The following is a 15,406-nucleotide window of genomic DNA, read 5'->3' on the forward strand; positions in this document are numbered from 1 at the left end:
TATTGGTGGACTCGTGGTCACTCAGATGTTGTGAACCCACCCTGTATGTTTGCGGCAGTTTCACCAGTAAAAAGCGTCTGTACTGGCCGAGCTTTATTTCAAGTAAGAACTTTCGCGTTTCTTTATTGAAGTTGTTTAATAACATGTAATGTCGTATCATCGTTTCATAAAACCTAAACATCCAGAGAAGGCATGTGTGTTGAAATAAGCCGATGGCAGTGGCAAGTTAGCAGCAGGTTTGGCTAAGTCACATATTTATCCGCTACATGTGTGATCCAGATGTGTTGAACATGTTAATGTTTGTGATGTAGCTTTGGGTTGGTGTAGCAAAGCGACTGAAGATCTGGGAAAATATGTGTCATTCGGGGGGATGAACCTGAACTAACTGTTATTCATGAATTCACTCACACTCATTGTTTGAACTATTTACCATATCACGTGTGTTGTGTGTTCGTGCTATATCAATAATTATGGTTATTAATATCACTGTCATTGTCAAACCACCAAAGCGTTATGCATTTTGATGATGGTGTTTCGGTCTTGTCTAGGCACCCACATGTGATGAGACAGCAGACTTTACTGTTAACTACATGTTCTGCTTTTTAATCAAGCTAATTTATGACACGAAAATGGCTTTCTTCTACAACAAGCTCAATATATGAGGCTCAAAGACGTTAAGATGTCTCTATCTAGAGAAATGTGCAAATTTTATGTCAATAGAAAGCACAGTAAATGTAGGTAAAGTCTACTTTGTGGTTTCAACTACGTTTTTGGATTTTGTTGAAATAATGTTACATTGTCTTTCAGTGTAAGATAATATTTAGATACACATTAAACAACATGCTTATTCTGACTTATTTAAATTAAAATATATAACAGAACAAGACATTTTTTTGTGCTTTAAATTTGATACATTTCTTATGGGAAACCGAGGATTGGTGGCAAATAAAAAAAAGGAAAATTACAACTAATTTGCATTCGGGGTGAAAGTAATTGGTCTTTTAATATGTCGTAAATAGTAAACAAAATGTTTTTGTTTTAAATATGCTTGACAAGATTGTTACACTGAATTACATTTTAGGGGCGTCTTCTGTAAATCAGGGGAAATGTTTAATATACATTTTTTTGCTAGGAAAACTTTTCTTTTCTTTTTTTGAACAACAACAATTTAAAGAAGATGTTTTATAGACCTCAAGTGTTTTTCCTTTCTGTGTGCCTGTAGATCAATCGCTAGAGCATTGCATCTAGATCAAGGGTTTGATCCCCAGGAAACACACATGTGTTTATAAAAGAAGACCTCACAACATCGTTGTTTAGACACAAACGTTGGCTCTGTTTACAGCGGTGTCTGTTGTTTGTATTGCAGGTAGAGCTGCTGGTAGGTCCGTCTGAGCCGCCAGCATGTCTGGCACTGCCTCTGTGCTGCAACAGTTTGTGAGCGGCCTGAAGAGTCGCAATGAAGACACACGTGCCAAAGCTGCCAAAGACCTCCAACACTACGTCACCACTGAACTGAGAGAGGTAAAAGTGTTCCTGTTCATGTCTAGTTACTCCGTCGTATTGTGTTTGAGGGCGGTTTCACACTTGGAAGGTTTTGTGAACACAACCTAAATGAAACAAAAATGACTAGAAAAGATTGAAGAATTGTGCTGATGTTGGTGCTTTTGTCTAAAGCTGAGCCAAGATGAAGCGACGACTTTCTACGATGAGCTGAACCACCATATATTTGAGCTGGTGTCCAGCTCTGATGTGAACGAGAAGAAAGGTGGTATTCTTGCCATAGGTGAGTCTTGATCCCAAGAATATCTCTGTAGATCAGGCGCTTCGGCTTTATTGGTCATTGTGTAATTGCCATCTATCCAGTGAGTTTGATCGGCGTGGAGGGGGGCAATGCCACCAGGATAAGCCGCTTCGCCAACTACCTGCGGAACCTGCTGCCCTCCAGTGATTCGGTGGTCATGGAGATGGCCTCGAAAGCCATGGGTCACCTGTCTATGGCCGGAGACACCTTCACTGCCGAGTATGTTGAGTTTGAGGTGAAGAGAGCTCTGGAGTGGCTGGGAGCCGACAGGAACGAAGGCAGACGGCACGCAGCGGTACGTTTTGTGAAAAAATCTAAATGGCCATGGGGTATTTTTCACGCACTTGAATGAACAAACACATTCATGCAAACTTTTTGGCGAGTGTACTGATGTCACCTGATTTCTCATGCCTGTGTGTTGCAGGTGCTGGTTTTGCGGGAGCTCGCCGTCAGTGCGCCCACCTTCTTTTTCCAGCAGGTGCAGCCATTCTTCGACAACATCTTCTACGCGGTGTGGGACTCCAAACAGGCAATCCGTGAGGGCGCTGTGTCTGCCCTCAGAGCCTGCCTGATCCTCACCACCCAGAGAGAGACCAAAGAGATGCAGAAACCTCAGTGGTACAAGGTTAGAATCAACACATAGGCTGTCCACATACTGTATGCGTGCAGGTGAACACTTTTAATCGTTCATCAAATGTTCCTGTGGCATGAATAGCAAACGTTTGAGGAAGCCGAGAAAGGCTTTGACGAAACTCTGGCTAAAGAGAAAGGCATGAACAAAGACGACCGCGTGCACGGAGCCCTGCTGATTCTCAATGAACTGGTTCGCATAAGCAGCATGGAGGGAGAGGTATGAAAGTCCACGCTACAGACGGATACCCACCCATCCATACATGCATGCATCCATCCGTCTTTCTTGAGTTTCCTTTCTTGTTTTCTTAATATTTTCACTCATTGACGCTGGTGTTCTTGAATCTTCATCAGCGGATGAGAGAGGAGATGGAGGAGATCACACAGCAGCAGACGGTTCATGATAAGTGCTGTAAGGAGCTGATGGGTTTCGGCACTAAGCCGCGTCACATCACGCCCTTCACCAGCTTCCAGTCGGTGCAGCCGCCGCAGTCTAACGCTCTGCTGGGCCTGCTGGGATACAGCACACCTCAGGGCTTTCTGAGCTTTGGTGCCACTCCCGTTCCCTCCAAAAGCACGCTGGTGGAGAGCCGCTATTGCAGAGAACTGATGGAGGAGCGTTTCGAACAGGTGATCAATGTTGTGTCAAATATTGGTCTTTTTTGTTCTATTTGGGATTGTAAACGTTACAGACCATCCATCACCCAAGCGAGTGCACAGATAGTTGTCACTCTTTATGTTTGGCTGTTTTTTCTTTTAAATTATTCAAATTTTTGCCCTAATACATCTGCTATTCACACGCTTTTTTACACGGATCCTTGGCTGTTCTTTGAAATGCCTTAAAACACTCCGTTGGATGGAAACATAATCTATGGATGTGCTGTGGTTTAAGGTGTGTCGTTGGGTGCTGAAATACAGGACCAGTAAGAATCCACTGATTCAGATGACCATTCTCAACCTGCTGCCTCGGCTCGCTGCCTTCCTGCCGCACACGTTCACCGGTAAACGCATCTTTCCGGACCTTACTTCAAAGCCTGAAGCTTAAATTCACACATGATGAGGGATCCAGTGAAGTTTGTTTATTAGTCTGTGTTGGACTACTGGTTTGTTTTGAACTCTTGTCTCATCCACAGACCAGTATTTACAGGACACTATGTGTCACCTGCTGGGCTGCTTGAAGAAAGACAAGGAGCGGACGGCAGCGTTTCAGGCTCTGGGGCTGCTGGTGGTGGCAGTGAGAACCGAGATTCAGCCATTCCTCACCAAAATCCTGGAGATCATCAAAGCCGCACTGCCACCTAAAGACTTTGCACACAAGTAAGAGTCCAAACCTGCATCAGAAATCTGGAATCGGTGCTCGCGGTGATAAGATCAATGTGATGACAAGTGTGGTATTGCCTTAATACACTTCCAGGCCTATAGAAAGTATGTAAATAAGAAAAAAAAGCTGTTTTATTTTCTAGAAAAGAAAGACTATACATTTCAAACATGTTGTAGCGGACCCCGTCTAAATGTTGTCTGTTACATGTGTATATTTGCTAAAAATGAATTTGACATGTGCTAACCTTCGTAGATGGCCTCAAACGTGAACTGAAAGCCACACAACATGATTTCAGTTGATGGGGCAGTGACAAAAATGGGTCGGCAAGATGAGAAAATATAAAATATAAAAAAAACTGTTTTTAAAATCATTCCTCAGATAATTTTAAATATACTTTATGTATGTTGATTTGACAAATAACATCTGCACCATTGTTTTATAAAAGTTAACACTGGAGGTACCTGAAATTGTCAAATGGTGAAACTGCCAAAGAAAGAAAAATAATAAAAATGTTATCCACCTAGATGGAATGTAAATAAACAAATTATTTCAAAATATTGCACGAAAAAAGATTTTATTCATGTTATTTCAATTTTAATTTATAATGCGTTTTTGCAACATTATTTCAACATATGATGAAAATAACTTTTTTTTCTAAATAAACTTGGACAAATGATGGAAAAATGTCTTAAAAACATATGAATACACTTCTATTCTATTCTGTCACTTGTAATTCATTTGAAACCTGGCATATGTAATTAAACCACAGGGACACAAAATAATTGTGCGCCACGTCATTGACCCTTGTTCAAATGTATAAAATAATAAAAAGCATCATTCTCTTCTTTTTGTGACGTTTTAGGAGGCAGAAGACCATGCAGGTGGATGCCACAGTGTTCACGTGTATCAGTATGTTATCCAGAGCAATGGGTCCCAGCATCCAGCAGGATGTCAAGGAGCTCCTGGAGCCCATGTTAGCTGTTGGCCTGAGGTACAGTAGCAGACAAACCGCTTGAGGATGTCATGTAGGGCTTAGTGTTTGAACCAAAATGATGTAACTAGCAGCTGGTGGAGTTCTTTTACTTGCATGTCGAAACCTGTGCTATAAACAGTTCACCAAAAAATGGTGCTATAGACCGTTTCATCGGACGTGCGCGCCTGACCCCCAGTTAACTTCCGGTTTGTGTTTGGCTAGTGTCAAATAATTTAACTATTTATATGTAATTTAATTTCTGTTAATATTAATTTAGATGATTATTATTTTGTGTAATAAATGTATTAAATCAACGATTTTGTGAATTTTGTTGCATGTTTATTTGATTAAATAAACAATTTATTGAGTGAGTCTAGTAGTTTTGATGCATTTAAACAAACCGTATGGTACATTGACATCTAGCGGTTGAGCTTGGTATCGCAGTCTAAATTCTAAATATTGGAGTGACAAGTTTAGCCAAGTAACGCTACTTCTCGGTTTCAGAAATAATCTGAACAAAAGTTAATTTGGGGTCAAGAGCTCATGCGCAGTAATGTTGGTTTGTGTTGTTAAGATGAAACTGCTATAAACATTATATTTCTATTTACTCACCTTCAGGAACTGCTTGTTTCAAGTGAAGTCAGAAATATAGGGATTTTAAGTTCAAAGCACATGAATGATCAAACAAAGTGGCATTTAAGAGTGGGGAAACTCCAGCATTATTCAATACAACTCATGTTGTATGATAGACCTATATCAGACTAATATAAAACATTTGAAATATATGAGTTCTTTACGTGTGCCAGAGGATGATAGAAATGATTCCGTGTTCGGATTGTTCTTTCATTCTTCTCCTCAGTCCCGCTCTGACCTCAGTGCTGTACGACCTGAGCCGTCAGATTCCTCAACTGAAGAAAGATATCCAGGACGGGCTGCTAAAGATGCTGTCTCTGGTGCTCATGCACAAGCCCCTGCGGCACCCGGGCATGCCCAAGGGTCTGGCGTATCAGCTGTCATCACCAAGCCTCACCAACATCCCGGAAGCCAGTGATGTGGGCAGCATCACTCTGGCACTGCGTACTCTCGGCAGCTTTGAGTTTGAGGGTAGGAGACACAGTAGATGAAAGTTTGTTTAGTACGAAGGAGAAGCGTCTTTTATTTTTACATCAGTAGCATAACCAAATCGAAATGAATGAAATAAATTCAACTTACCTAATTTGCCCAAATGGCTCCGTAAAGTCGTCCACTTCTTTATCATGAAAATAGTTTGTAAGATTGTTGTTTTTGATACAGTTATTGATATATTGTGGATATCCATGCACGGGTCGCAGCTTAGTAAACCTGGACTAGTATGTGCGTCAGCTGTCAAATACATGAATATTATCAGTGAAGGTAAAGGTGTAATGAGGTTGTTGCTCAATTCATCTTCAGGCCACTCATTGACCCAGTTTGTGCGCCACTGTGCCGACCACTTCCTGAACAGCGAGCACAAGGAGATCCGGATGGAGGCGGCACGCACCTGCTCGCGCTTACTCACGCCCTCCATCCACCTGATCAGTGGCCACGGACACGTGGTCAGTCAAACGGCTGTACAGGTGGTGGCTGACGTCCTTACCAAGCTGCTGGTGGTGGGCATCACTGATCCAGGTGAGACAGATGGCATTTGAACTGCACACGTGGGCGAAAAGTTTCAAAATGTGAATGTTCACACACTGATTTGTACTTGTTATATATGTGGTGTGATTCTGGTTACAGATCCTGATATCCGTTACTGCGTGCTGGCCTCTCTGGATGAGCGTTTCGATGCCCACCTTGCTCAGGCAGAGAACCTTCAGGCTCTGTTTGTGGCACTGAACGATGAAGTGTTCGAGATCCGTGAACTGGCCATCTGCACCATCGGCCGTCTCAGCAGCATGAACCCTGCGTTTGTCATGCCGTTCCTGCGCAAGATGCTCATTCAGGTACATTTCACATAATGTTATTGCTCTTTATTTTCATGTTGACGTAATGTTCCATGACACTAATGTTCCATGTGGAAATAGCATACTAACATACTCCAACTGCTTTCATAATATCTTAATGCATCATTTTGCATTTTTGACTGAAAAGATTAGAACTAAAAATACCAACTAATGTTTGTTTCTAATAAGGGGTTTATTTTTACATCATATTTGCATATAGCTGTTTAAAGAGCAACATAACATGAGCATTCAGGCATCATTACATCCTCACACACCTGTCGTACTGCTGTGAACAGAGAAAGACTGCCAGACAAAATAAACAGGCCGAACAGATGAACAAAATAAACACATGCTTTGATTTGTGCTCAGTGCTGAACACGCTGTACTGTAAATACCTCCATTTAAATGATCTGTTAGGAACGTATCTGTTCTTGGTTGCAGTGTCTTCCTTTCATCTACCAGCAGGTGGCAGGTCCGTCAATGCTTTTTTTTGCAGTAATGTCAGATCATCTCTGCCTAACTTTCCCTGGCATGTGAAAAATAAACTTAAACTTCTTTTGAATTTCAGATTTTTTTCACTTGATCTTATTAAAGCAGTTTGGCATTAAATAGCTATTTCTTTGCTTAGGAACCACTTTGCCACTAAGCAATTACAGTAATATCTTACAGCCTGTGTTTTGATCCAATGTTCATTTGTGGCACATCTGTTACGAATGCACAGAATTGAAAAATGTCAAACTTGTAGAACTGTCCGATGTTGATGGATCTTAAACCTTCTACAGATTCTGACCGAGCTTGAACACAGCGGTGTGGGCCGAAACAAAGAGCAGAGCGCCCGAATGCTGGGTCACCTGGTGTCTAACGCCCCAAGACTCATCCGCCCATACATGGAGCCCATTCTCAAGGTACTCAAGGTTGACTGTACTTAAATAGTCCATGTGATTTGTAATTAATGGACAGATGATTTAAAAGAAACATTTACATTGTACTATAAAATATTCATTTAGTTTTCCATTTAGACTTTTGTTAGGTAATAAAATAACATTATTGTTCTGTCATCTATTGGGGGAATTCAGCTCCTTCTAAATTCCCTTGTCTAGTATTTATTAGTATTTCTGGATGCAAATTCATATTCATCCTTCTGTTCCTCAAACAGGCCCTCATCTTGAAGCTGAAAGATCCAGACCCCAACCCTGGAGTCATCATCAGCGTTTTAGCAACCATCGGTGAACTCGCCCAGGTAACAGACCTTTTTCCGACCTGACCTTGAGGTGGTTTCTACCTTTTCCAGAACGCCTCCCTGCTCAGGTGCTTTTTCTCAGAAAACAGGAAGTTGGGAAGGCGCAAGCAGAGAAACAAAATGTACCAAGAAGAGAAGGTGGAGCAAAGAGAGGACGAAAAAGAGGAATTTAGGCATAACTAATCGGATATATTGTGGCGTTAGACATGACAGTCGGTATTAAACGGATGGAGTTTGCGTTGCTTTCTTAAGGACAAACATTATTGCTTCCAGATTTTTGGGATGGACTGTGCGGCATTTAGTGAATTGGTGAAACAAATGTGTGAAGCCCATAATAATGTAAAAAATCATTTGGGTTTTACACTATACTCGAAATGTAAACCTCATGAGCTCATTTGCGATGTGTCATTTGTTCATTTGAAATGGTGTAAAGTGTGTGTTTTTTTCCCTAAATTTGTATCACAGGTGAGTGGGCTGGAGATGAGGAAATGGATGGATGAGCTCTTCCCTATCATCATGGACATGCTGCAGGACTCCTCCTCATTGGCTAAACGACAGGTTTGCTCATGTTTATGCCATCTAGGGCCTCAGCATTCTCTTTCTATTTATTGCCTTGTTCTGTGGTGTGATTTGACCAGGAAACATCAGTAGTTGAAACAAACTCTGAGGTGTTTTAAAGGCTGTAACTCTTAATATGTTGTTAAGACATGTCAAACCAGATCCATTAGATAGGTGGATAGTTGCACTGCGTCTGTTGGTCAGCGGTCATTATGAAGACATCAAAAAACTTGATTTCAATAAGAAAATGGTTTAGTATGTGTATTTACAGTAGCTTTTAGAGTTATGGGATGTGCTTATAATGCAGGCAGGGGTAGAATACGTTTTGAGGACATTGAGTTCTAGTAATGTAGGTCAAACCAGTACACAAACAATCACACGCACGTTTTCCCCCCTTAAAGCCTTTTTAGTCCCAAGGCATTATGGGTAATTAAGGACACTTTGTTTTCCCTACTCTGTAATTGCAGTGGAAAATCTTGCTTTACCGGCACAAATGTATTTCTGTAATAGTTGGAGTCAGTTTCTGCGTTCTGTTGTCATATTCTGCTTTAGCTATCAGACGTGTTATGGACATTTGAGTGATTTCAGGTCAGTTTTATGTTCCAGAGGTTCACAGAAACTCGCATAACTAAATACTTTACCTTTGAGTTTGACTGAGATGAAGTGGGGGTTGATTTGACAATGTTAAAACAACCGTCACCACTAAAGAGGAAAACCTGTCATTTCAGGCACAGAGTCCGTTTATAACCGTTTAAATGCTTTCAAACTGATTCTCTAAGTAAACACATGAAAAAAAGAATGCACAAATAAAAGTTTCATGAAAGTTTTGTTTAGTATTTTTATTATTTTGACACACCGATACAGTACACGTTAATATGTCACTTCTGTTAAGATTCTCAAGTCACAACACAAACAGGAGTTTTAAAATCAGTTTGTTAAACGGAAGGTGGATTCAAAGAAATGAAATGAACCCATCATTTTCTTTTCCACCAGGTGGCACTTTGGACTCTGGGTCAGCAAGTTGCCAGTACTGGTTATGTGGTGGAGCCATACAGGAAGTACCCATCATTACTGGAGGTGCTCCTCAACTTCCTGAAGACAGAGCAGAACCAGGGCATCCGGAGAGAGGTATTGATGCTTCTGCATGTCATTTCAAGAACAGTTATAGTTGATGTCTAAACTTTTAGAGAGGTTGTCAAAATGAAAGCCTCGGTATACTCATTGCATGTGTTATCATATACAGTTCTCCAGTTTTTTCTTTATTTGTAATATTTCAATTTGTTTTCAGTAAATAATTCCTTACACAATAATATACATAGTTTTCATTCTAACTGAAGAAGGTATAGGCTGAAGTGCCTGCTTATTTCACCAACCTGCTAGTAATGTATGTTAATTTGAGGGAACAGTACAATATATATGATGAGTTCAAATAAAATGTTTAGTTTTATTCAATAACATTTGGAATATAGATTTGGATATTTAGATTGCATATTACAGTACAATACTAACATGATTTCTGATCAATTATATGATTTTCATACACTCTAATTCAACATTATTCATCTTAATTTCGACTTCATTGTTAGTTTAATCATTACTAAATATTAGAAATGAACAAAAGTCTGTTATCATCAAAGCCATTTTACACTGCAGTCAGAAGAAAACACTGTATTGTCAGCAGGAATTATAATTTTTAGTACGTTTGATACTGTAAAGATATAATTTTTCTACAAAATAAACTAGGATAAAATAAAGTAGGGTACAACACGGAGCCTTGTGGAACTCCACAAGTAACTTTCATTAGATAGCTGCTTAACCAAGAGTTAGTTATTCCCTATATACTACGTCTTTACGATTTACTCTTAAACAAAATGTTATCAACCAAAAAATTTCTTTTTTTTAAGCTTTTAATCTTTATTGTCAGTTGCTGTAGAAACCTCTTCAGATTTCCAGAATTCCATTACTGCCAAAGAGGTAGCACTGTTTACTCAATAAATTGTTTATCTATGGAATTATGTAGTCTTAAATACAAATTATTTCTCAAGACGTTTTGAAAGTTGTGAGAGCAAAGAAATAGATATAATATAATTAGAGAACAGGTGTCTGTCCCCACTTAGCTCTGGGTCAAATGGACTGATTACAGATCAAATTAAATCATTCATTATTATAGAAATAATAAAGAAAATTAAACAAGGTTGGCTACAACGGATAAATAAAATAAAGACAAAATGGGTGAAATGATATAAACGATATATAATGGTCACTTTAAACAATAAAAAACTGATATTGCAATTGTTGTATGTATTTTTAATTACAATCTAATCCCATTTATCTGAAGCCCCAAATCACACCCATTTATTTCACCATCTACTGTCTTGAATATATTATTTTGGAGAAATAATGAATTGTTTCATACTGTTGTATGATTTTCTGTTAAACTGCTTAGAGTGGACGTGGGGATTTTAATGCATTTAACTTTTTCTGTCCAACATAACATAAAAACTTTTATGTTATGTTGGACAGAAAAAGTTAAATGCACGTTGTGATTCTTTCACTCTCATAAGGCTATTCGTGTCCTGGGCCTGCTTGGAGCTCTGGACCCCTACAAACACAAGGTGAACATTGGTATGATCGACCAATCTCGCGACGCCTCAGCCGTCAGCCTCTCTGAGTCCAAGTCCAGCCAAGATTCAGGTGATCAGCGCCCGTACACTCGTTCTCTCACGCAAATCCAGACGAGCTCGAAACACTCTAATTGTGAGTTCCCATCAACACAATGAATCACAGATGCAGAGGAGATGCTGAGCATCCAAAAGATGCATTCTCCGGTGCAAACAGAGCACATCTTCATACACAAACTTCCCTTTCCAGAAACTCGGCCAGAACTCCAGGGTAGCGTGCTCACACGTGTTGGCTCCCATCGTTTGGCCTTTCGCAGAGCTTCGTGCGCACTTTGTATCTTTGTCTTGTTGATCTGCACTTCGGAAACATTTCTGCAAGTCTGTAACCACACCTGTGTAGTTAGGATTTAACAGATCACAATGAAATGCCGTTCTCATAATAGTTCCTCTCACTTTCTGCCCATCCCAACATCTCCCTCATTTCATATGCACGTGCCTGAAAGTCTGAACACAGAGTTCTGCATCAGATAAAGATATTTCCTCTCCCAGATGTTCACCAATGACCAAGTACAACTAGTTTACCAGATCCAGAACTTGGATTCCAAAAAAAGAGTGTTCTCTGTATGACAAGTAATGCAATTCATGACAGAATTTTCATTTTTGGGTGGAGTACTGTCTAAAAATGCACTAAACTCCTTTATTGTGTTACTGTTAATGCTAAAGTGTTTATGGAAAACCTGGAAGTATCAGGAAATTCTCAGGAAGAGTTAAGGAGATTTCTCATGCTGGGTTCATATTAGGAGTGTCCTTGACTAAGGATTTACATAGTCGAATCAGAATAGTCACGTCTTGCATATAGTCGACTGATAGTGTGTGCGCGCAGATGTGCATGTGGGGTACAGCGAACATTGCACTAAAAAACAATCAAACATTAATTTACAGAAAAATGCTTCTTCCAGTTCCAAAATGTTAAAAAGCCTTTATTCAAACATGGCTCATTCTAGAAACATAAGAAATGACAAACACTGCACACAGATGCATTCCAAAGTGCTCCAAAATGTTCCTTTTGAGTATAGAACAGAAAATACCTTCATAATAATTACATAAACGAAATAAACTAGATTCAAGTCACAATGTGCGAAGTAAATTTGTTTAGACAAATGTCTGAAATGCAGGGGAACATATTCAAAACTAAAGCCACATATAGTCATATGAATGGATATTTTCCTTAAAGGGGTCATATGGTACGAATACGTGTTTTTCTGTGTCTTTGGTGTGTTATAAGTTGCCCATGCATGTATTCAACACATTAGACGTAAAAATGAAAGTGTCGGAATAAAAGATTCTGTCTATCTAAAAGCCAATGCTCACCCAGACCTGCCTGAAATGACTGAAGACGCTGAGAGATGCGATCCTGCGCTGCATCAAAGCCAGACCTCGCGCTCATATGTGCAAATTATTGTGAGAATTAATAGCGATGCACCGAAATGAAAATTCTTGGCCGAAGTCGAACATGAGGTGAAACACTTGGCCGAAGGCAGAATGGTTGTTTTTTTACATTTCTTCTATTTATTTAGCCATTTTTTTCACTATTGCATTAACTGAATGGTAAAAAATGTGTCTTGCTTTTCAAAAAATACAATAAAACTTCAATAACAAAGTCAATAAAAAAGAAATTGAGCACTCTCCCTGCTAAAAGAATGTAATGTTAGTTACCCTGTACCCCTACAACTAAACAGTTCACTATAAAGTGTCATTCAACATTAGGCCTATAGGCTAAAAATATGAATAAAAGAAAACTGTTGGATTATTATAGGCTTCATTGCTAAATGAATTTAAGAAGAAAAAAACTGATGCTGACTGACAACCATATCAGTTCACGTCTCTCCTCCAAACCTCGCCCACACAAGATGACTGTTTCTCAGAAGATGCTCTCGTGGCCTGGGTGCACAGAACATACCTTGACTCATACTTTGAAAGTTGTATCATGTCAAAGGATGTCGTGAGCGGCGGAGCTACTGTCAGACCGCCCGCTCCAGTCTGAAGTAAAGTTACCGATGTCTTTCTCTGACTCTTTAAAATGCTCCCCACAAACTGCCAACATTTTTGGGGCATTAATAAAGCACACGCGCATCTCTCTCTCTTCGCTGGTTGCTTCTTGATGGTATCACAAGTCATGTTGTTGTGTATTCGGCCATTTTCACATATTCGACCGAACATGCCTTTTTTGCTATTCGGTTGCCGAACATTCAGTACATCCCTAAGAATTAAAGTTGTCGTACAAGTCGTCTTGGGGTGAACTATTGTGTGTTAGTCCACAGAATTGATTTGCTAGTTTAATAAATATGAGTGTTGCATACACAGTTAATGTAGAAGTTCAGCATCAGAACACTCATAGTTCTGATCATGGTGTTTGTTTTACTGTGGTAAAGTTGAGGGGTGGTTTATTAGAAGCAGCTCATTGACCTCTTTGGCTGTTTAAACATAGCGTATGAAACTCCTCCAGCTCAGACCTCAGATCAGATCTCGTGTCGTGCGACAGAGAGAGACTCTTAATGGTTTTACCAGCGGGCCTCATAAAGCACTGTAGATATCTCCCCACTGAGGCTTTGGGTTACAGTCAAAGTGGCTGTCTGGTGCTGCTTTGTCTATACAGACAGTCCCACCTTAAGATAAATATCTCTGTGCGGAGAACTAACGCCTTTATTTTAATAACCAGGCAATGCCACGTTCGGGTTAAAAGAAAGTGAAAGAGCTCAGTGATGGATTCTGACGGCGGAGGATGTTTTAACTTTATGTCTGAATCTTTGTTCTTTTTATTATTTTGGACCAGAGCTAGTATCACCCCAGCAACCACAAAACAACATTCTGGCAATATTCAGAACACTGTAAAACAACTTTTACTGCCTTCAATTTGTAGGTGCACTCAAATGACCTTTATAATTTACTGTTTGAAAGTCCTTAACTTCTATTAAAGGTTCAGTGTATGAAAATTAGTGTCATATAGAAGTGAGGTTGCGTATTGCAAACAACGGCTCACTCTATCCCTTCCCTTCTGAAGCACTGACACAGAACTAACATGTCGTCACCTTTTCACTTCTCTGTATTCACGAACGTTTCTTTATTCTATAATGGGTTTCCGACTGCACAATACGATAGTATTAGGGGACATGGGGTGTTGTGATGATTTGGAAATGACAATGGGCATCGGGACCTAAAAATCGACATAGCAACGACAGCCCATTGCAGCATCTGTCAGTTTTTCTTGGTTTATTTTGGACTTAACAAATGCCCGTACAAAACACGCTAGTTCAGGGGTCAGCTGTGGCCTAGTGGTTAGAGCGTTGGGCTTGTGATCAGAAGCTTGCCGGTTGGAATCTCAGTGATTCAATCTCCTGATTGCTCTGCAGTAATGTGTCACTGTAAAAAACTACTTGTAAGTCGCTTTGGATAAAAGCATCTGCCAAATGAATAAATGTAAAGTAAATGTTGTTCAGCCTCCTCATTGACATTGCCATAATCTGGAAGAAACGTATAGTTTGACATGTTCCTTGCCCACAACAAGAACTTAGGAGTCAAAATGGCATCATCCAGGACTGTACTGAAGTCATGTCAGTTTTACAGCTCTTGTGATTAAATGAAAGCGAACACAGGAAATGTATTCTGGTAACCACAAATGAACTTTATAGTACTGAAGATCATTGCTTCTGCTGGAGGCATCCCGGTCCCTGCTTTCACCCCTGCGTCTGGGGCTTTTAAGCAAAGAAAGCTGTGGATGTGAGAAGGTTGAGCGGATCACACACTGCCTGTTCACCCCACATCAAACAGCACACATATTTCAGGGCACGGGTTGGTGTGGATGGGAAACAGATGACCGCATGACATCATTTAGACACACACATACAGCGGGTTTGTTTACTAAGGTACATGTGTGATAGAGGTTTATGACTATAGGAAGTGGTTGGCAGCAGACCGCGGTGCCTCCTGTGTCACATATTTGTGAAACCTCAAATTGGTCTCGCTGTTTACAGCCCTGAGGAGAGTTCGCTGGATAGTTTCAATAAGACACAGTCAGTTGAGACTGGCATGATTTCAGCATTATTTGACGCACTCATGTTCCACCAATGAACGAATTATTGTGCAAAATTGAAGTCTAAAGGAATTTTATCAGCCTTGTTTGGGTACGGTCGGAATGTGCGAGTAGCCAAATGTGAGCTGACATAAAGACGTCTTTTATTTTTTAACGCCTGTTTAATATTGCGTATTCATAATGTGGCAATTCTATGCACATTTTATTTTAC

The 15,406-nt window shown here is 40.0% G+C and overlaps 1 protein-coding gene across 1 annotated transcript in view; it reads left to right on the plus strand.

The window, feature by feature from the left end:
* The first annotated feature begins 7 nt into the window (after positions 1 to 7).
* The window catches only part of mtor (mechanistic target of rapamycin kinase), a 74,001-nt gene continuing 58,602 nt past the window's right edge, over positions 8 to 15,406 (plus strand). The window contains exons 1-18 of the mRNA XM_079467425.1: positions 8 to 102; positions 1,367 to 1,521; positions 1,675 to 1,783; positions 1,864 to 2,096; positions 2,226 to 2,426; positions 2,517 to 2,651; positions 2,786 to 3,061; positions 3,324 to 3,432; positions 3,565 to 3,748; positions 4,615 to 4,743; positions 5,585 to 5,829; positions 6,157 to 6,372; positions 6,481 to 6,686; positions 7,469 to 7,591; positions 7,843 to 7,926; positions 8,392 to 8,484; positions 9,478 to 9,612; positions 11,049 to 11,178. Coding sequence (XP_079323551.1) covers positions 1,402 to 1,521; positions 1,675 to 1,783; positions 1,864 to 2,096; positions 2,226 to 2,426; positions 2,517 to 2,651; positions 2,786 to 3,061; positions 3,324 to 3,432; positions 3,565 to 3,748; positions 4,615 to 4,743; positions 5,585 to 5,829; positions 6,157 to 6,372; positions 6,481 to 6,686; positions 7,469 to 7,591; positions 7,843 to 7,926; positions 8,392 to 8,484; positions 9,478 to 9,612; positions 11,049 to 11,178 — 2,728 coding nt within the window. The 5' untranslated portion in view covers positions 8 to 102; positions 1,367 to 1,401. The remainder of the gene's footprint in view (positions 103 to 1,366; positions 1,522 to 1,674; positions 1,784 to 1,863; positions 2,097 to 2,225; positions 2,427 to 2,516; positions 2,652 to 2,785; positions 3,062 to 3,323; positions 3,433 to 3,564; positions 3,749 to 4,614; positions 4,744 to 5,584; positions 5,830 to 6,156; positions 6,373 to 6,480; positions 6,687 to 7,468; positions 7,592 to 7,842; positions 7,927 to 8,391; positions 8,485 to 9,477; positions 9,613 to 11,048; positions 11,179 to 15,406) is intronic.

Source organism: Barbatula barbatula (genome assembly GCF_947034865.1).
Source record: "Barbatula barbatula genome assembly, chromosome: 11".
Classification (NCBI taxonomy): domain Eukaryota; kingdom Metazoa; phylum Chordata; class Actinopteri; order Cypriniformes; family Nemacheilidae; genus Barbatula; species Barbatula barbatula.